The sequence below is a fragment of the Pelecanus crispus genome, chromosome 3 (assembly GCF_030463565.1).
Source record: "Pelecanus crispus isolate bPelCri1 chromosome 3, bPelCri1.pri, whole genome shotgun sequence".
In the NCBI taxonomy this organism is placed as follows: domain Eukaryota; kingdom Metazoa; phylum Chordata; class Aves; order Pelecaniformes; family Pelecanidae; genus Pelecanus; species Pelecanus crispus.
Window position 1 is genome coordinate 126,623,781 of NC_134645.1, and position 21,885 is coordinate 126,645,665.

The following is a 21,885-nucleotide window of genomic DNA, read 5'->3' on the forward strand; positions in this document are numbered from 1 at the left end:
ATGAAGAGATGTTAAGGATCTAGCTCCTTGCTGTAGCATGCCATGTGTCCCTGAATAAAATTACTGCCATGCAGGCTGTTAGCAGAGGAATGCGTAAACAGACAATGTATCCTTGCATCAGTTCCACAAAATGTTGCACAACACAAATGCCTCTCGATGTGTCATTTCCTGCTTGGCCACCAGCCCAGCTCCTGACAGGCAGTCAACAGAAAAAAAAAAAAAAAAAAAAAGGAAAAAAAAAAAAGAAAAAAAAGAGAAAAAAAAATTTAAAAAAAAGAATACTGAAAGATTTAAAGCTGTTCTACTCCAAAGCACATTCCACTAGCCCCAGACTTATCCCTCCACCCTCCGCCTTTGAAAGAAGAGGGAGAACTTCCTAAAAACTGTTATGGTTTTAAGTTGAGGAATCTCAAAAATCTCAATCACTTATCTGCATTTTATAAGCCAGGTCGGCCAAACAGTTAATATAAAGTCTAAGCAGAACCTCTCGCTGGCTTTTGCTGGCTTCTGCAGCGTGCACAGACAAAAAGGCGATGTTTGCTCATACCTTTCATCACGTGTGCACCTTGCAAGTTGCAGCAGCAGAGAAATATTCGGGAGCTGAATGAAATAGAACAGTTTTTCTCCTACCAAAACACTTCAGTCCAAAGATCACAACCACTTTTCCATTCACGCTGATAGAGAAAATTGTGGTCAGTGACTTTGGAGACTACCTTTAATTAGAGATGAACTAAAGTCTTTGAAAGCCAGGCAAAATATAAAAATATATGGACTTCTCCTCCCTCCTTCCTCATGATTTCCCTCCTGACTGGGTTTCCACCAGAAGCAGCCAGAAAGGCGGACAGGTCTCCTGTTCTAAAGGTACCACCACAGAAGGGCAAATCATCATTTCTGTATTCGTAATGAAGTAAGGCAAAGGCATTAAAGGGGGGCTTAGGTAAAGGTTTGGGGGTTTTTTGTTCTGTTTTTTCTTCTTTTTAATTCCTTTACAGTGATCTCTTGCTATCTGTCAGTCAGTTATGACCTCACAACAACCTATTTCTCCAGAAAACTTCTTTCAGCCCTCCCAGCTGGAAGGCAGCTCTGCTGGCTAAGACGTGCATATGGCAGAGGCTTTATCCTGGATATGAGGAGAGAAAAATATCTGCAGGATTTCCCAATGATTCCCAAAGATCTATACAACCCCATCTCGAGAATCCATCGCTCAGAACGCAACATGTTATCTCAATCCAGCACAAAGACTGTGCAACACAGTAGATGTCCCTGGATGGTAATCTAGATAGACTGAAATAGATAATTAAAAATAAATAATCCTTTCCAAGGAAAAATCACCAGAAGACCTTTTCTCATATAGAAATGCGCAGGTTTTCCTAACAGAGCAACCTGACATCACCGTCTCTATTAAAATATTTTAAAATAATAACAGAGAGGCAAGGTAGCAAGCTTCTACAAGCATACGTTTAATACGACTAAATGGCACTTACATTTAAGAACCTGACTTTCTGAAGTGCTGAGCATCCAAAACACCAACTGGAGTCACTGCATGTCATGACTGTTCAGCACTCTTAAAGCCAGGCTCTAAATGATTGTGATATCTGTCATGGTATTCCTGCAGCTCCTACTGCTGCTGGAAAGCACGCAGCATTCGTTCACTTGAGTCAACTTGCCAACGGAAGGTCAAAGTGCCTTGCCTATAAACAAGCCTTACAAATTCACGATCTAAAGCATGATGTCATGTCTTAAAATGATAAGCTGGCAACAAAGTAAATGACATTTTGTAAAGATGTGCATAATTTTATGTTTACGCTACTTAGAATGAAGGTTCTAATAAGTCATCGGTTGTGTTCCTTTAAAGGGAAGTTTTATAACTGAGATGAATCACAACTGCAAAAGATCAAAGTTAAAAAACATCAATGATGCCATGGGGTACTTTTTAATCTTGTAATGAATGATGATCATGTGCTCTTATGAAGTTGGTCCAACTGCCAACGCCAGATGTGTATATTAAGAAAAAAGTTGTTTGTGATGTGACAGCTCTGGTTGAGCTGCCAGAGAGAGGAAAACTAGGATAACATGCTTGAGATGTCAAACTGAAATACAGATCCTGGCAGGGAAGGGCACTATTTGCCGATACATAATTTGTTAAGAAAAACACATTTGCTATCAGAGTCGCTCGTCGACTTGAATTCCTTATTGCCCCCAATCACCTAATTTTCCTCATGCAACGTAAATGCCAGATACACTTCTTGAACGATTACTACCAAACAGTAATAAATCTACACGAGTGCCGGGGCTCTTAGAAGGAAACAGAACTTCAGTCAAACTCCCACAGCTCACTGGAGCTACTCTTCCCCTGAAAATTCCAGTTTAATAACTAGTCATTCTGGAGGTGTCATAGCCTTGGAAGTATCAGACTGCAATAACAGAACTTGCAGAACCAAACTGACCCCAGCGTAGAGCCTCACTGAGTATTTAGCCACAATATTAAAGTTCAAATGGACATGGACATTCAAGCTCAAATTTGGCTTTCTTTAAAAAAAAAAAAAAAACCAAACAGATGAAGACACAATAACTCCATCTAGGCTGTACGAACTAAGTTACCGAGCATTCCCACATTCAGCTATTCAATGAGAATAGCTGGATTCACGTACTGAGGCCTATCAGGTCTAAACTAAAAAACTGCAGCGGAACTTGGAAATCTTATTAAATTATATGAACACAGCCTCACTTTTAATCCACCGGTCACCAAAATGGTTAGTCCCAACGCAAGCAGGTTCCCTTTCTGGCCTACACAGGGTAGTCCTCGCTATTCTCCACATCATTTTCAAACCGCTCTGCTCCTTCACAGCAGTTGTGTCCTCTGCTGGGAGATTTCCTCTCTTGAGGATGCTTCAATGCATACACGAAAGCAGCCTCCAAATGGGAATGGTTAAATGATATATAACTTGTTCCCTGGTTTTTACTCCATGAATGCAGTTTGCCCAGTATCTCCAAGTAAGCTACATGGAGCACCAGCTGCAGGTGAAAATTAAAAATGGAAACTGATTCAGCTCGGGAGAGAAGACCAAACAAAAATCCCCTCGCTGTGACAGACGGACACGTCAACTGTGAGCAGGTAGCAATGCAAGTATCTACGTAATGAAATTTATCCATAGCTACTTGCTTTTTCTTAGCTGTTATTCAAGGTGAAACTCTACAGCCTGGGCAGTTCTTACAGAAGGCATTTCAGTTCCCGTCTCTCAGTGCAAGAGGAGGTGACACCGCAGCGTGTATTAGCACGAGAAACACTTAACTGTCTTTCTACTTCTTCTGTCTCTGTCGTATTTTAAACAAAACTCCATGAAAGCTCCTTGAAGGTCTCATTTGTATGTGCAGGTCAAAGGCAAAATAATTATCTGAGATACTTCCATTATAGAGATTTTTCTGAATGTGGTTATTTACCAAATAATTCTTAATCTCTAAATATGATATAAATATAGCTATACCTGGTTAATCCAAACAATTTAGAAAGAGTTGCTCTACTCAAAGTAAGAAAAAACTCCAGAGCTGGCTCATCAGTGATACCCATACAATGTGAGACTTGTTACCAGCTAAATATGCTAGACAGAGAGACAGCCATATAAATCACGATGGATTAATCAGACTTGACTGTATCTAAAAATAAGTGCCACCCATAAAACTGCTAAAACATGACAAAACACAACTGTCATAAAAATATAGCCACCGATCATTGCAAACAGACTCACTCTAGTAAGTTAGGAAGCGCATTGCTATGAGGTAAACATGCTGAGTGAAAATCTACTGGACTAGGTTTAAATAAAATGTATGTTCTGTGCACAAATAAGAAACAAAGACCACGCTGTTGATATACTGGTTTTTATCTTTCTTTGGCCCCCAGGGGTCTATGATAAGTCCATAGCTGAAAACCGATTTCAGGTATGATGAGATTAACCAGGTGCATTAATTATCTGATGGTAAAAGAATTTAAGGGCAAACAAAAAGGCACTATATTATATATTTTCTCTCTGCGCTAGGACTGATCCTGAAAGATCAGTCTCCTATTCTGTTCTAAACGTCTTTAGCTGGAAGCTTACGGGAGTTTAGGGAATTCAGCATGTTGCAGGATTGTATCCATTATGCCTAAATCAGATTATATATAAATATAGTGGGTTTAGTTCTCATTTACACTGGCAGATAATGTATCAAGACCTTGATGTGAATGAGAATCAGGTTCATGATTGCCCAAATTCAGCCAAGCACTTAAGTGTGTGTTTAATGCAAGTATGTGTGTGGTCCAATAGACTCCAAATTAAGCACGTGCTTAGATATTTTGCTGAGCAAGAACCAGTGTTTGACAAAGATATATATTTCATTTATGGGTCTCTGTTAAACAAAATTAAGCAGACGTAAGTGCAAGAATAAGAATATAATACTCACTTCTTGGCTCCCTTGGCCCATCCACTGTAACCTTTATAGCTCTGTGGTATGTAGCGACTTGGGGGGGATTTGTCAGGACAGTTATTGTCAAAGTAAAGCTCTTCCCTACAAAGGGAAAAAAACAAGAAGGAATGAGTGATTACAACATGAAAACAGTCACATGCATGTTCAGTAAAGAATCAGAGACGTTTAAAATTATTCCCTGTTGTTACCACAATCGTGAAAATTAAAAACATAACTGACCATAGGAGTTTTCCTCCCCTTCAGTTTTACTCTATGTCAAGAATATGTCCATGTGTTGACAATCTAAATGTTCCTTATTTAATAATGGGTCATGATACAATGACATAACAAAATTGATTCACTGCTGAGGACAAGCCGAATTCTTTGCTGCATTGAAAGTGGTGTAAATCCAAAGCAAGTCAGATAATTTAAAAATTTACTCCAGTTTTGCAGCTGTGTGACAGAGAGCAGAATGTGGCCACATGTTATTTACTTCACACAGTTTTATCATTTCATTTGTTTGACTTGACTACAATAAGATGAGGAAAGAATATATTTTCCTCCTGGGAGCCGTTTTAACGGGGAATCAGTGTCTCCTGTCCTTCATACGCTAGGGGTAATGCGATGATATCATCATTACTGGAAGAGACTTTTTTCCCCTACATATATTCCATCTATGAAATACTAAGAAAGCCCCCAACTTTCCCGCGAGGGTGAGAAACTGCTGCGTGCACGTACGTTGCTATTGTCAGTCTGCGCTTTTTTTTTTAAATTATTTTTTCAAAGTTCACATTCACGCAGCGATTGCACAAGATCACCCGCAGCCTTCAGCTGAATGAAAACGTTAAAAAGAAATAAATAGAGGGAGCTGCCTGCGCCTGAGCGCACATTCTCACAAGGCGCTGGCCCCCGTTCGGGAGACGCACTGACAGTTGTAATCTGTTAGATATGCAACGGTTAGTCATGCCAGATAGTCAAAACTGAAAACTGTTTCAAGACAGGAAAAGGTGGGCGTACAATAGTGACTCAATAAAACAGTCAGCAATCTTCGGCCCTCATGCTCATTTCAGCTGCTACTTTACCAGACACTCGAAACTCTCTTCCCCCCCGCCTCCCTGTGCCTATACGTGCATTTTTGTTGCTAGGGCTTTTCTTCTCGCTGAACTCTGAAGGCAGTCAATCAAGACACAAATCTTAAAAGATAGGGAACAGCACAAACTTAGTGCAGTTTTTTCGAGCCTAATATAGAACAGCTTATATATAAGGCATAATACAGAACAGAGCTTTGGCTGTCAAATCTAGTAATTGGTCTTTCTTTCTGGTCCAAGTCGTATATCCCCCAAACCTGCCTGAGACACGCATCATTTATTACCAGGAGTGCAACTTTAAACTGTCTGGGCTGTATTTTTCACAAACTAGAATGTGACATGGATTTTTTTTTTTTTTTTTTTTTTAAGGAAATATAACTGCCATTTAGAGCAAAATGATTTTCCAGGTGTAGCTGCGCTCCAGCTGTGCCCGCCTCTCCCAGAGATGCAGGTTAGAGGGGAGGTCAAGACCCCGGCAAAGGTGCAAAAAAATCTCAGGAGGCTGAATTCCGCCTCGGTGGGGATGCATGGCCGACGGTGGCTTTCCCCAGTTTCATTGGGAAAGGGATTTTTTCTCAAATCTTTCGAGAGTGATCATCGCAGGAGGAGAGCGAGGACGTGGGACGTCCAGCCTTCGCCCAGCCTTCGTCACCCGCCATGCCCGGAGGCGACCCGTGCGTCCCGCCGGCGTGGAGCGGCAGCGTAGGACGGACAGCCTCCGGACACACAGCAACAGCCCTACCGACGCACGCCGCGCCCGCTTGCTTGGGGCTGAAGAGGGGCCGTGCCTTTTACCCCTCTCCGAGCAGGAATTCAGCCTATTGCCTGATATACATAAACTCACCAGGGACAGGTTTAAGGCCTCCTTCAGCGCCAGCCTATCATGTCAAAATCATAGTCAAAGCCCTGACTATGGCATTGCGTGATGATGCCATTCAGATGACAGATACCCATATGAAATGGGCAGAATATTATTGGCCACAAAGATACCTTAGGGATTTTCCATATACCTTTGAACGAAGAATCTGGCCTTCCGATGCTACCGTTCCATTTATATGCCAAATCAGTACAAAAGTCTATCATGACTAAAAATCAACCCAACAAAATAGACTGTTTGTAAGACCCTGTAAAATCATGTCTGCATGATTTTCTGCACTAAATATATCTCAACAGGATACAGCGGCCATTAAAAATACATTCCTTCACATCTAAGAGCCATGTTTCGACCTTGCCTGCGAGCACTTCTCGATTATCACCTCCCAGCCAGCCTCAGCTGAACAGGTAAGCACTGGATTTGAAAGGGACACTGGTTTTGCTCCCTAACTGGGACTCTACTAAACCGAAGTGTTAATGAAGTAACACCACGAAGCCCCCTCGCACTCAGCAACCAAGACATCACTTCAGCGCGGGGAGCTGCGCGGCCCTGCCAGCACGCTCAGGTTCCAGAGCTTTCAAGAGATGATTTACATATTACAGGATTAAGAACAAAATAAATTTTCAAGGTCCCCCGTTTCAGTGATGCTTATGCCTGCCACGGATATTTCACAGATATCCCTCCTCGGCTACGAAATCCTTTAATGCACTTTTTATCACCTTTCTTTATTGCCCATAGTCATTTCAACTACCCACTTTTAGAGGCTAAAGACTAATTGTAGTTCTCTTTTATTAAATTCCTCAGCCAAGCAGTCATCTGGCACTATTGCTTCAGTGTGTCTAAACTGTGCATTCTTTGTTATTCACACATGTGAGCCGAGCTGACACAGAGGAGGACGAGATGGACATATGCTGAAGCACAAGGCAAACCCTCCGAAATTAGCTTGAAAGGAGACTCGGCAGCTTGTGTGTGTTGCATATTTTTTCAGTTAGATGCTAATGTGATTAAAGTATCAGGACACAACAAAATTAAGGTTATGATCCTTTGCTTATTGAAGACAGGAATCCTTTCTTCTCTGCGCTGCGGATCGGGCTTGTAAGAGTGAGCTACCGCCTGAAAACCACGTACAGACAACAACGGCATTCACGTGAAACGTCCCGCTTACTTACTCTTATGAATCCAGAAAAGGTGTTTAAAAGGAATTATGCAAACAAAAACGTGAAGCTTCTGTCAGGCAAGCGACATTAATATGTATAAAAATCAAGTTTCTCCATTGAGCCATGGGAAGGCAAGAAAAAACGTGGGAGAGGAGGTGAAGTGGTAAGTTGATGATTCAGACTTCGCAATCAAATTTAGAGATACAGAGATCAAAGAGCGAGCTGTTTAGAAAGATGTAAATCTAAAGTCAGGAACAGGTGTGGATTAGTTTCTTGCCACTGAAAAATGATTTCTTTATTAGTTTATTTTTCCTGTTCTGCTTCAAGACCTGTATCTGCTGATATTTGCCCGTGTAAGGAGCTTTCTCACTTCTGTTTGCAACTACTGCTTTCTTTCCCTGCTATTTTAAGCAGAGTTCTAAAACTCTATCGCTAATGATAACTCTTTCTCCTTCTCTCCCTCTCTCCCCCCCTCTCTGTTCTAAGTCTGGAAGACAAGTCTGGACCAATTTCTCCATCCTGCCTCTGGCAGCAGAATGCAGCATTTCAGATCCTCCACCGAGTCCCGGCTGCTTCAAAGGAAAAGCCCTACTTTCTTCCGTTAAGATCATAAGAAATATAGGGGGAGGGGGTCAGCTCTGTTTGGACATAATTACACTTCATCAAAAGAAGCTTTCTTCATCTTCCATGCGTGAAAAGTCTGCAAGCAGTTAAGTCTGTCTTTTTTCTTCCTTTTTTTTTTTTTTTAAATATAAAAATTGCTATTTGGGAAACTAGCCAAAACTCAGAAAGCCAATATAGTAAAACAGTGTACACCCTTTGTTTTTCTTTGAAGTCTCTTAAATAAATATGTTGAGGATTTGAAAAGTACACTATCGCTTTTCCATAGATTCTACCCAGATTGATCAGAGAAAAAGTCTATTGCAAATCTGCTAGATACAAATATAAATTAAGCAACTGGAAGCAAATTTTAGGATGTCTGTGTTTGTATGTGTCTGTAGCCATATCTACTGAGGCTTTAGGCCTTCTATTTCATTTCCTATGCTTTAATAAAAAGTATATATCATAGGTTCCAAATGAAATTCACAGATCAGAGGTAGTACATCACATTTCAGTTCTTTTTCAGCACTACTGAAAGACTGATACACTACTGAACTTTTACTGTAAGGCAGCAGTAGTGATGGAGCCAGAGAACTTTCAAACCTAATCCATCAGCAGAGTAACAAAGCAGACTGGTTTTTTTAAAGAAAGCGAGACAAATGGAAGAGAGAGGTAACACCTTATCGAAAAGGGCAATAAACTCCACATTTATATTGCATTACTTTTGTGATAGTTATTCTGTATTTCAAGTTATTCTTTATTATCGATACTTTTCAAGTTGTAAAATGATAAAAAGAATTGTTGGCCAGGTCACTAAAATAAAAAAGAGACACTGTAAGCCACGCTTATGGAATCACTTTCATAAAGCACTTGTAAAAGTGTGCTGACTGAATAAGACTATCTAGGCCTCTGTCATATGTTTAATTTTTTTTTTTGACAAATACTCTTTCCTTCCTCAAGATGAATTACAACTGCTTGGTAAAGAATATTACTGTAAAATTAGCTTTATTGCTAATTTCCCAACAGTTGTTCAGCTCCTTTTGCTTTGTTTTGCCCCATGCAGAGCTAGTTTAAAACATGAATAATTACTTCAAATACATAAAGGAAAAAATATGTAGGTTGAATCAACGACTGATACAACAAACCCCTCTGAAGATTCCTGCAGCACAAACTGAAGTGCCAGCTTCCTTCAAGCTATCCTTTCCATCATTACCTTAAATTTGAAAGCAGCTACAAGACTCTTAAAGAGGAATTCTTGCAAACTTGCAATAATTACAACGGCTTTCTATGAGTGCAGTGCAGTTTCCAGATTATAGGAAGCTCCTAAACAGCTGGAAGACAATGACAGCACTCTACATCTTCAAAAAAAAAAAAAAAAACCAACCCTGAAAGTTACCCTGTCATTTAAAGTAAAGGTTAAATTTAGTTCAAGCCCAAGCTTACCAGCAATTCATAAAAAGTCAACCAGTTTACTAAAAACATAGTATGGCTTATTTTTGCAGGTCATATGCAGTTTGATTGCAAAGGACAGGGAAGTCACTAGAAAGCTTTCCACCAATAGCTGTAAGCCCTTAAAGGTGTAAGCCCTTGAAGAATATATAGCACATGTGATATGCAAAATCCCCTTAATTATAGGTCTCCTACAACAGCTTCAGAAGCAGCTCTACCGCTAAAGGGAATTCGCCATCTCTCATTGCCGTGGCCTGAGATACACTCTCTGACTACACGTAACTCGGATCACCAACACTCCCATTTCCTTCTACCTTTGCTGTGCGATTAAAATACAGAAGCAGGCACGCTGTGAGTCATTTTTCAAAATCTGTGTCTCATGAAAACATACAGAGACATGAGGAGTCAGAAAAACTTAAGAGAAACTCTTAACTTGGTTTGCACAAATGCTTTAGTTTGCAGATAAAGCATGCACTCATCCCTCCAAATGAAAGGTCAACGACGACTTATTTACAGATTGATCACTGCTGCATTGCAAAGTAAGTTTGACGTCTAGACATCGGTTTTACTTCATTATGGACACACAAAATGCAGTCGCCTACCTCTTCCACTTCTGCCCACGAATCGTAAGTCATTAAATCTGGCCACCTGGTTCTTCATCACGGCAGAAGCGTTTCGCAGCTCTGCAGAGTAGTTCTCATCATTTCCAGCCATGACGGTGACCACCGTCCCATCAGGCACTTCTCCTAAGGCCACCACCTGTTAAAAGGAGAAGACAACCACAACTCGTGAAGCAACACTCTGAAAACGCGTGTCTCCGTGCCAGCTTTGCAGGCTGCCATGCTCCTTACGAAGCTCTGTGACAGCTTCTCCAGCCCGCTGTGGTGAAGAGTCATGTATTAGCTGAACACAGAACAAAGTGCCACATCAAACAAAGAAACATCTTGTATTGTCTGCCTTTCTCATAGCCTAATAGGGAGTTTCTTCTTTGTTACACTTCTTCAGAAACATTCAACGTCCTTATGTAGAGTGCATGGTATAATGCTTCCTGAAGGCCAACTTTGTTCTCAGCAACCAGTGAGCAGCGAGAGAACATGAGGCATGGCTCGTATCCATAAATTACACACGGGAGCACACTTGAAACGGAAAGTTAGAAATTACTATTAGCAGCCATATCAGCCAGATTAGGTTGTACTTCTCTGCTGCCTGCACCCATCACTCCGAGCCCAGCGCTCCTCAGACTTCACGCTAGAGAGAAACCCCCACCTACCCATCCCAAGAGCTTCAGCAGACAAAGCTCCCCACCCAACACGCTGCTGTGACGGAGCGCTTCATGGCTGGAATTCAAACTCCTCAGATGCAAAATAAAACAAAGGCTGGATTTCCTCGCAGGCATGTAAATTTTCATAGCGCTCGCAAGAGTCGCATGTGGTTAGCGCTGATACCTCCCTCAAATTCCAGGACGGGTGAACAGAAGATATTCAACTATTTCTCCTTACGTTTCAACTAGCTGAGAGTCTTACTTTTATGCTTCAGTGGTTGTGTAGTGCTCCAGCATCTGATTAGAGAAATGCCACAGAGAAGGCAGCTCCTGTCTTCTAATGTGAAAACATCAGGGATACCTACAGTTACCGCACCGTGCCTTTTTAAAGTAAAAATAAAGTTAAACATGAATACTAAGTTACTAGGAAGAAAATACACGTTTCTTCACATGGGGTAAAAAAAGTCCACAGAAATATCAGGAAAATAATTTCCTTTTGCCCAGTTAGCTAATACTGATGCTGGAAAGAAATTTATTCCAAAAAGAGATTCACAAATATTGCATGGCTAAGCTCTGACTTGAAAAAAAAAAAAAAATCTTGAGACGCAAAGTCTGTCCCCTTGCAGTTTCTACCAGTTCACATGGTCAGGTACGACCTTTTCGATTATTTGGAGTAATTTATTCTGTCTCCTGAAATATATATTACGTTTTGTCATAAGCCCTGCTTGAAATGTCTGTCCCATAAATGATCCTGTCTGAAACTAATAATTGCAGGTTGTCCTTTAATATTAATTAAGCGGAAAGAATGAGGAGTTCTGAATATATAGGGAGAGCATTCTGTGGCCCAGTGCGTTGTACGATGTTTCTCTAAAACGATGAAAATTAATGACAAAGGCATAAAAAATCTGAAAATATTTAAAATAGACTAGATTACTGAAAATTATAGCTCGTCTTATTTAAAAGAAATATTGAAGAGAAAGAAGAAAGGAAAGCTGAAACGCTGTATAAAAAGGATCTACCCTGGTGCTTTTCTGCTTTTCTATAAAACACCAGGTAATACCACCCAAAACCGTAAACTGAGTTTTGCCACAAAATGCTGTGAGGTCTCCGTCTATCAAGCAAAGATTTTACTTTAAAGTGATATGAACGCCCCTGAACATAAAAACACAGGAACCACTGGTGTGGGTAAGATCTGAGGTCCCACTAGCTCCCTGCCTTGGGTCTGACAGCAACCAGGTCTGACGGCTTCAAAGCGAGGTGTAAGGAATAATAAATAAAAATCAAATAACAAATAATAATCTGCTGAACAGACTACAGAGCTGAGTCTAACCCTTAATAAGTGGATATTGGCTTAAACTCTAAAGCATGGGGCTTGCGACTGCTTATCAAGCACTCCCTTCCCGGTCTGCGATAGCCCACGTTGTCGCTGGACGCTCTTGCCATGCACAGGAGCATCCAGGGGAGTTGCAACCTGTGCTTTTTATACCTCACGAAACAAACAAACAACAACAAAAAAAATCACATTAACTCCAGAAATGCAAAGAAGCCGAGAGCACGGGAGGAAGTGCGAGTCTGCCAGGGGCCTCGGAAGAGGGAGCGAAATGACTGCAGCCTCAGCTCACCTCCTTCTCTCTAGGTAACCGGAGCGCGGAGCAGGCAGCGGCACCACGTCTGCGCCTCAGCCCGTCTCCCGCACACGGCTGCAGCCTGCAACACCTGGGCACGAGGGAGCACAACCTCTCGAAAGGCCCCCCCGGCCCCCGCTGCTTTTCAGAGGTTTCCTCCCTACGCCTTCCAACTCGACGATGTCAGTTCAATATCAGCTCAGACACCAGCCCGGCGCCGCACGTGCCGCTGCCGCAGTCGCCGGGCTGATCGCGCCTGATCGAGAACTGCATCGTTACTAAAACGCTCCGGCGGCTGCATGCAGTATGATGCAACGTCGCTATTCGCCTCATTAGGAGAAGACCGAAGGAAGAGACCAACTGAAATCAGAGGTGAAAATAAAAACTTTGCCTAATAAAAGTCCTATGACATGGGAAGCTCCCCTGCTATGTGACAGGAGCAAAACGCTTGCTCCTTTCACAATTTCGCACTTCTCTGCCATGAACCCCAGCAGACTATTGCACACATGCATAATAGCACTGGTCAGAAAAAAGCTTTGCAGAACAAGTTGGAAACCTGGAGATATACACATCCATTCTGAGAATTTTAAAAAGTCACTTCACCTACTGAAAGGCTGATGGCATAAACCTTGGTTTGGTAATTTTCTGTCATGTATCAATCCAAAATTATTTACGTATTCTTAGAAAGAGGATTGTAAGTGCACTGTGAAATGAACAAGGACTGCGTAAAAAATTAAAGATTAAAAGTAGGCACAGTGCACATTCCTTACCTATTCTTCAAACTTAAATATCTCCACCATTTCAAAATCTTTGTTTTCCGTACTAAACTACATTTTGGCGATTAAAGGCAGATTTTGCTTCTGCGGTTTTTTTTAACTCAAAAAGGTACACGAAGTCAGATGAAGCCACAAAGTAAAACCAAACCAATTCTTACAAGTTGAAAATAACCATGTATTTTTTTGCATAACACAATTCTCGTTTGGTTAGGCAACCTGTTTGCCCAGTTTCGGTCCAGCGGGATTTGAACTGGCCAAAGTATGTACCCTGAAGACGGAAGTTACAAGCACGAAGCAAAACTACTACACAACAGCAGGTACTAAGACCTTCTGCAGAGTAAAATGCTTGTTTCGAAAAAAAGCTCGTGTAAACAGCTCATGCTAAACAGCTCCTCTCAAACGTTGATATCTACCACTTCAACAACTTTTCTTGCGAAACACTGAATTCAAACAGCCTCTGAATGTAAAATCTTCTGTCTTGAGAATGCCTTCTCCAGAGATTGCCAAAAGAGCATCTGATACTATGAAAAATATTTTAATGTTCTGTAACTTAAAACAGAATAACTGATTTGCACTACTTTTTGTTTCAAAATATACATCTGGGCTGACAATTTATACAGCAGGTTTCAGCTTGAAGCTATTTAAAACAGCTGAGTTATAAACTCTGAAAATTGGGGTTTGGAGTAGAAATGCTGACAGACCCTGAACTACTGTGGTGCTACTGGGGAGAGCTTTTAGACTTCACGTCCCTTTTTTCTCCCCCTGCCTTTAGGTCCACTAAGGCTCTTTGCTACTACCAGCATCATACAGAAGCCACTTGTAACATCTAACGTGGCAATCTGGGTCTGTATGACTTCCAGCAAAAACTCCCAGACTCAGAAGCAGAGGGCCAAATTCTGACGAGTCTGCTCCCATAAAGCACCGCCGGCTCTTCAGATTAAGAAGTGACTATCATTTGGACCCAGGTGCACAGTATCTATTTCTTTTACGCTGGAACATCCCTCCATAGAGCTATATGAACAGGTACATGTCTAATGCTCTTCCCCACGAAACCAGTTTGCATTAACAGTCTTATTGGTTAGGAGGCTCAACACGGACTCCCTCCCCAGTGCGTGTAAATATTAATACTTAAAATTCAAATCTAACGCTAAGCCAACACTATTTCAAAAAATTATAATCAAACCCAGCACTGTTTATAACATACTTCCTCTCCTGCATGTGATTTATATCTGGGTTTTTTAAACTAAAACAGTGCTATATCCAGAGTACTTTTTAACTAGAGAATTATGACACACTTAACACACCACTCAAAACATTATCATCAACATATTATTTATTGCCAATAAAACTTCAAAAAGTGTGTTGTCTGTGAGCTATTTTACTTTCAAGTTACTGTTTAGCCAAGATTTCTATACCCCAAATCTGTCTTTTTTTTTTTTTTTTTCCTTGTGGGAGATAATTCCCATTCTGCTATATCCCAGTCAAGTGTTTCGCTCTAGGAGGGACGCAGCTTCTTTGGTCCACAAGTACCGGACAGCTGCATGGGAGTTCCATTTTTAAAATGAAATCTTTTTTTTTAATAAACGGTCAGAATTGTTTCAACAAGAGTTTCAAATTCATTTACCAGTAAATAAGGGCGTGCTTATCTTAGGCATACTTTTAAAAGTACGCACCGCGTAGCCATGTGGAAGCGCAGGCGCACCCTCGGCGGGCGGGTGCGAGGGGCAAGGCGCGACCCTGCTGCACCCGCGAATTGGCCGGGGCTGCCGCTCCCGCTCAGCCCTGCGCGTACGGCACCCAAGCGCAAGAAATGTATAAACGTGCGTGCGCATCTACGAACGCAGAAAGGCTGGGAAATGTATAAACGTGCGTGCGCATCTACGAACGCAGAAAGGCTGGGAAATGGCCTAATCCTTCTTCCATCCTTTTATCGCATGGAAGTATTCTTACTGTAATAATATTCTAAACGCCTGAATGTTTAGTTTAGATCTTTCCCTTATTCTAACGAACTGCGACCGCATCCTTTGAATTGCTGTCAGGTAGGAGACGGCGCAGATGTTTCAAATGAAAACTGCGACGCGAGCGCGGCGACGTTAAGAGCTCTCGCGGCCCTTCTCTAAAGGGTGACTGCAATACCGACTTAATCTAACGCTCAATTAAATTATAACCACAGTTCTCTGAAAGCTCCTCCTCCTTAGGCCGCAGCCCCCGTGAACCGCAATCGCCGCGATGCACACCTAGGGAGCCTGCGGGTACCAGCCCGCGTACGACGCCCGACGGCACCCCGTCCGGCTCCGGCTCCCGCCCGGCCCACGGCGGCCTGCAGGCGAAGGCCCCGCGGCAGCGCCGGGCTCCCCAGGGTGCTTCCCCCGCGCGGGAGCGCGCTGCTCGCCTCCCGCCCGCGCCCCTGCCACGGTTTCGAAGCACAGCTTCGTCGTTGCCCCCAGTCACTCGAAAGCCGGAGCCCATTTAACCAAAGCCAGAGCTCACTGAACCGCCCCTACACATTCTGCCCGGGTGAACCGGCCGTGAGGGCAGGGCTGGCAAGCGGGAAGCAGAAGCGGGCGACGTGCTGGCAACGCGCTGGGTGAGGCCGCTTCCAAGCTCTCCCACCTTTTGAGCCACTTCCAGGCGCGTTATTTTCCCTGTAGCGGGCGCGGGGAGCGACGAGCCCCTGGCAGGGCCACCCCAGCCCACCCCGGCCCACCCCGCTGGGGCAGGTGCTCGGGGACGCCCGCGCCATCGCCCTCCCCAGAGGCCACCGGGGAGAAAAGCCCAGGGGCAACGCGTTCCGATATTGCGAGGGGAGGAGAAGGGCTTGCTTGAAAGCACCAAATGATGGTGGTTGTTATTATTACAGTTTTTCTTAAAAAAAAAAAAAAAAGGCTTTTCCTCTCATTAGCACGCTGTGGGGATGTAGACAGAAAATTAAAAGCAGCATCCCCGGTGCAGATCGGGGTGGTATTTTATTATTTAAACGTGCGAGCCCTGCCAAGGAGAGCGCCTTCTGGCCAGGCACTTCCCCGCCTGTCCAGCAGGAGAAGTGGAGGGGCCCCGGCCCCCCCAAAGCCCCGGCCCCCCCCTCCCCAGCCCCACCTCAGCCCGGGCTGCCTCTGGGCTAGGGGGGCAAAGCCCCGGCCCCCCCCAGCACCCCCAGCCTGACCCGCGGACCCCAGCCCTCAGCACGCCTCAAAGCCACCCCAAATCCCCCAGTGTCCCCCCCCGGGGCGGGGAGGGAGGCAGGGCCCCCCCGGGGGGGGGTCTCTCAGTGGGGAGGGGGGCGCCCATTTTGCACCCCCACACTGAGCTCCGGCCGATGGGTGAATCCCCGCTTCCTCAGGGAGGGAAACCAAGGGTTTGGGTTTTTTTTTTTTAAAACCCAAGGAAAGCGCAGGAGAGGGTCTGCGGGGAGAAGGGGGCGTCTCCAGGGGTGCTGCTGAGGGGGGCACAGAGCCCGGGGCCGCGGGGGGCAGGCGGGGGTGGAGGTAACGGGGCGGCCCCGGCGGGGGGGGGCACTGCGGGGGGCGGCGGGGGTGAGGGGGCAGAGCGGGCACCGGGGCGCAGGCCGGGGGCACGGCGGGGCGGGGGGGCATGGGGGGCACTGCGGGGGGGCACAGGAGGCACTGGAGCGCGGTGGGGGGCGAGGACGCTTGGCAGGACAGAGGGGGGCACAGGAGGCACGGCGGGGCACAGGGGCTGCTGCGGGGCGGGGGGGGGACAGCGGGGGCACAGCAGGCCGGGGGGGCACAGGAGGCACAGCAGGACGGGGCCGGGGTGCAGAAACCACTGCAAAACTTGGGGGGGGGTACAGGAGGCATTGCAGGATTGGGGGGGGACAGCGGGGGCACAGCAGGCCGGGGGGGCACAGGAGGCACAGCAGGACGGGGCCGGGATACAGCAGCCACTGCAAAACTTGGGGGGGGGGGGTACAGGAGGCATTGCAGGATTGGGGGGGCACAGGAGAGACAGCAGGACGGGGCTGGGGTGCAGAAACCACTGCAAAAACTTGGGGGGGGTGGGGTGTACAGGAGGCATTGCAGGACTGGGGGGCACAGGAGACACAGCAGGCCGGGGGGGCACAGGAGGCGCAGTCAGGACTCGGGGGGTAGAGGCGGCATTGCAAGACTGGGGGAGCATAGGAGACACAGCCAGGACTTGGGGGGCAGAGGCTGCATGACAGGCCGGGGGGGGGGCAGAGAAGCCCCCGGGGGCAGGGGCAGGGGCAGCATGGCAGGCCGGGGGGGGCAGAGGAGACACAGCAGGACGGGGCCGTGATACATCAGCCACTGCAAAACTTGGGGGGGGGGGGGGAGGTACAGGAGGCATTACAGGATTGGGGGGGCACAGGAGACACAGCAGGCCGGGGGGCACAGGAGCCGGGGGGGGGGGCAGAGGAGCCCCGGGGGCAGAGGAGCCCCGGCAGGCCGGGGGGGCACAGGAGGCACAGTCAGGACTCAGGGGTAGAGGCGGCATTGCAGGACTGGGGGGGCACAGGAGACACAGCCAGGACTTGGGGGGCAGAGGCTGCATGACAGGCTGGGGGGGGGGGGCAGAGGAGCCCCCGGGGGGCAGAGGAGCCCCGGCAGGCCGGGGGGGGGGGCAGAGGACCCCGGGGGGCAGAGGAGCCCCCGGGGGGGGGCCGAGGACCCCCAGGGGGGGCAGAGGACCCCCGGGCAGGGGCGGCCGGGGGCAGGGGCGGCTGCGGGAGGGAGCGCGGCGCGGCGCGGCGCGGGGGGAGCGGCGGCGGCCGGCGGCGGCTGCGGGCGGGGGGTGCCTCACCTTGAACGCCACCGGGAGGGTCTTGTTGCAGCGCCAGTGCGAGGGCAGCACGGAGCAGAGGAAGTTGGGGCTGTCGGTGCGGACCAGCTCGGCGGGGTGGTCAGCGATGATCTCCACCATGGTGCGGTTATCGTGGGGGCGCAGCCTGGGCACGGCGGCCGCCGCTTCTTGCTGCTGCTGCTGCTGCTGCTGCTGCTGCTGGGCTACTACGACCGGGCTGACTTCGCTCATCTTGCCGGGCTGCAGGCTGCTGGAGGGGGGGCTGAACCTCCGGCTGGTGCTGGGATCTACGGGAATACGCATCACAACAGCCACAAGTTAGCGAATTGGGGGGCGGGGGGGGGGGGGGGAGCGGTAGGGGGATCGCTGGAGGAGGCGTGTAGTGGGGGGGTGTGGGTTGTTAAAAAAAAAATAGCGAAAAAAGGGGTGAATGAAAAAGTGGAGGGGTGAGGATAAGGGGCAAAAAGGCAAATCAGGCAAAAAAAAAAAAAAAAAAACAGGAGCGGATTAAACGCACGAGGAAAAAAAAAATCTCAGTCTGTTTTTGTTTGGGTTTTGTTTTTTTTTTAAAAGAAAGATGGACGGGGCGGGGGGCGATGCCGGTCCGGGGGCGCCTGCAGCCGGCAGCAGCGCGGAGGCAGAGTCTGGCTGCGGGGTCGGGGCTGCCCCGCTCAGCAAAGCCCGGCTGGAAACTGCATGGTCCCGGCGTCTGCCCAGCTGCGAGACGCTGCTGCTTCTCCTCCTCCTTCCTTCCTTCCTTCTTGCACAGTCCCTCTGCTCTTTTCCCTCCTTCTAGCCACCGCTTCTTCCCTCAAGTGCTTGAATTTCTTTCCTTTTTCTTCCCCTCCCTCCCCGTCCTCTTTTTCCTTTTCGGATTTTCAAAAGGTTGTAAGTAAGGAGAAGTAAAACTCGCTGCCGGTTCAGCTTCCTGGGCTGCTGCTGTTGGCGGCCAGAAGAGGAGCGTAACTCAGCCCGGAGAGGGGGTGTTCAGGGGAACGTCCCGATTTCCTCCGAAGAAATCTTCCTCCTCCGGACAGAAAAAAAAAAAAAAAAAAAAAAAAAAAAAAAGGAGCAAACAAAAAGTCTCGCTGGGACAGAGGCGAGGAGCCGCCGGGCTCCCCCGCTTATTGCCTTTGGCTTCAGGAAGCGGAGGGAAGCGGGAGCTCGGGAAGGGGCTTGGGAAAAGTGGCTTCCCTCCCCCCCCCCCCCCCCCCCCAAAAAAAAAGGCGCTCCCGAAGCGATTTCGGCGTGGAAAGAAAGTTACTGGGGTTGCTGGGGTGAGGAGGAAAGTCACACGACTAAGAATTAAAAGAGAGACTTCAGCCGGTTCCTTGGGGAGGATCAGGACTTAAGAAAAGTTGAACTTTCGGATTGGCAGGGCAAAAAAAGCGGGGAGCATAGTTGGGGGGGAAACAAAACCCAACAACACCCCCAAAACACCCCTCCTTAGGCTGATTTCTAAAATATGAGCAAGTAAATTCTGGGAAAAGGCAGCCTCGGTGCAGTCCGGTCTTTTTAATTAAGTCGCTGCTGGATCCAAGTCCGTTGAGTTGAATAGGCTAACAAAATTTTTTTTTTTTCCGCCCTTGATGAACAACAGCAGCAAAAAAATCATTAAAATGTCGGTTTGTTTGAGTTATTTTTCTTTCTGAAAAATCTTTTCTTTTTTTTTTAAAAAAAAAGCAACAAAACCCAACAAACTTCTTTTGGGTCCCAAGAAGTTGAGGTCGGGGAAGATGAAGGAGCCGGGAAAAAAAAAACCAAAAAAAACCACGCCACAGTTTTTTTGTCCTGAATGTGGTTTTTGGAGGCTGGGATTTCTAATGATTAGGTTTTTGTGGTTTATATATACAGGACTCTCTGGCTAGGGCGATCATTATGCTGATGAGAGTCAGCAGCACGTGGTGCTTCAGCCCTCAGACTTCTGCAGCCTTCAAAATAAATACAACAGTGTGCATCCCCCCCGGAGGAGAAACTTTGCTTTAAGTTGCTCTCACCCACGGGGAGGGGGACGGGGACGGGGAAGGGGGGGGGGGGTAGGAGACGGTCTCCGATCTCCACTTCTCTCCGGGTTTTTTCCATTAACACTTTTGGGCTTGTTTGTTTAAAAAAAAAAAAAAAAGGCATGAAAAATCTTGTTTGCAAAAAAAATAATAGTAAGAATAATCTGGTGCCAAAGGGTTGGTTTTTTGTTTTTTTTTTTTTGCTAAGTCTCCGGTAGTCTAAAGCCTAAATCATTTCCTTGAATGAATGAAAGCTATAAAACCCCCCTCAGACTATTAAGGTAAAGGGAGTCTGGTTTGTTTTCTCCCTTAAAAAAAAAAAAAAAAAAAAAAAGGCAGCTCTTATTAAAAACAATTTACATACCCAATAGTAAAAAAGTGTAAACGCCTCCCGGCGCAGATAACAACCTATCACAGCCCTGCCTCTAATTTCTAAGGCTTTACTTCGCCTTGCAGCTTCCACCTTCTTGTACGGCGCCGGCGCTGGCTGTGTGCTCCTTGCTCGCCGCCTGTGTGTGACTCGGGGCGGTGTGGCTGGCCGTGTGGCTGGCCGTGTGTCTGTCCGCGCTGGGGGGGTGTTGGGGGGGATGTGCCCTTTCCACGCGGCCCGTACAGCCCCCGGCCCCGGGCAGCCCGCTTCGGCCGGCCCGTGCCCGCAGAGCGCGGCGGAGCGGCCCGGCGGCCCCACGGACACGGGGGGGGGGGGGGGAACAGACACCCCCGGGGCTCCGCGGGGCCTCCGCTGCCCCCCGCGCACCCCCAAATTTCTGCTCTCCCCCCCACCCCCCCCCCCCCGGAGAGCAAAACCGCGGCGGTGCGGGGGGAAGGTGCGTGCGGAGGCAGCGGGGGGGCAGCGGCGCTGCTCCGGCCGGGTCTGCTCTTGCAGCGCCGGCACCGCTCCGGTCCCCGGTGGCCGGGGAGAGCTCCCGTTTTGCAGCGCCGGCACCGCTCCGGTCCCCGGTGGCCAGGGAGAGCTCTCGTTTTGCAGCGCCCTGCACCGCTCCGGTGGCCGGGGAGAGCTCTGCTTTTGCAGCGCCGGCACCGCTCCGGTCGCCGGGGAGAGCTCTCGTTTTGCAGCGCCCTGCACCGCTCTCATCCCCGGTGGCCGGGGAGAGCTCTGCTCTTGCAGCGCCGGCACCGCTCTCATCCCCGGTGGCCGGGGAGAGCTCTCGTTTTGCAGCGCCCTGCACCGCTCTGATGCCCGGTGGCCGGGGAGAGCTCTCGTTTTGCAGCGCCGGCACCGCTCCGGTGGCCGGGGAGAGCTCTGGTTTTGCAGCGCCCTGCACCGCTCCGGTCCCCGGTGGCCGGGGGAGAGCTCTGCTCTTGCAGCGCCGGCACCGCTCCGATCTCCGGTCGCCGGGGAGAGCTCTCGCTCCGCGCACCGCCGCTGCCGCCCCGCTCCGCCCCGCTGCGCTCCGCGCCCGGCCAGGCCGCCCGGCGGGGCCCGAGCCCGCGGCTGCTCCCCCCCCGCCATCCCCCCGGGCCTCTGCCGCGCAGGGACCCGTGGCCTTCCCCCCCCCCCCCGGTTCTTTTCGCTTGTATTTGGTCTCCCGGCCCCGTGTCGGCGGGGCTGCGGCGGTCTCCCGGCCCGTGGCGAAGGCGCGATCGTGCGGGCAACGCAGCCCCCCCGGGCTCGCCCCGCTGCTCCGCAAACCGTGGGGGTCTGCTTTGCCCGCAGCGGGGCCGCAGGCGCTTCCCGAGGCCAACTCCCCGTCACCTGTGGGGACCGCTGCACTCCGCAGCTCTGGTTTGCTGCAGCTGCGATACAGAAAATCTATTCTTTCATGATTCTTTCGGTAAAATGCTTAGGACCGCGGGTTCTCTTGGCTTCCC

The 21,885-nt window shown here is 48.0% G+C and overlaps 1 protein-coding gene across 6 annotated transcripts in view; it reads right to left on the reverse strand.

The window, feature by feature from the left end:
• Positions 1–21,885, reverse strand: part of RUNX2 (RUNX family transcription factor 2) — a 152,682-nt gene that overhangs the window by 70,533 nt on the left and 60,264 nt on the right. For 2 of the 6 annotated variants that reach the window (XM_075708014.1, XM_075708011.1), the window contains exons 1-4: positions 18,260–18,352; positions 18,050–18,229; positions 10,211–10,367; positions 4,438–4,542 (exon numbers count right to left, since the gene is read on the reverse strand). In XM_075708014.1, the coding sequence (XP_075564129.1) occupies positions 4,438–4,542; positions 10,211–10,367; positions 18,050–18,229; positions 18,260–18,352 (535 nt within the window). Of the gene's footprint in view, positions 1–4,437; positions 4,543–10,210; positions 10,368–18,049; positions 18,353–21,885 lie in introns of those variants that run through there. The other 4 variants (XM_075708015.1, XM_075708013.1, XM_075708012.1 and 1 more) reach the window with 4 other exon arrangements.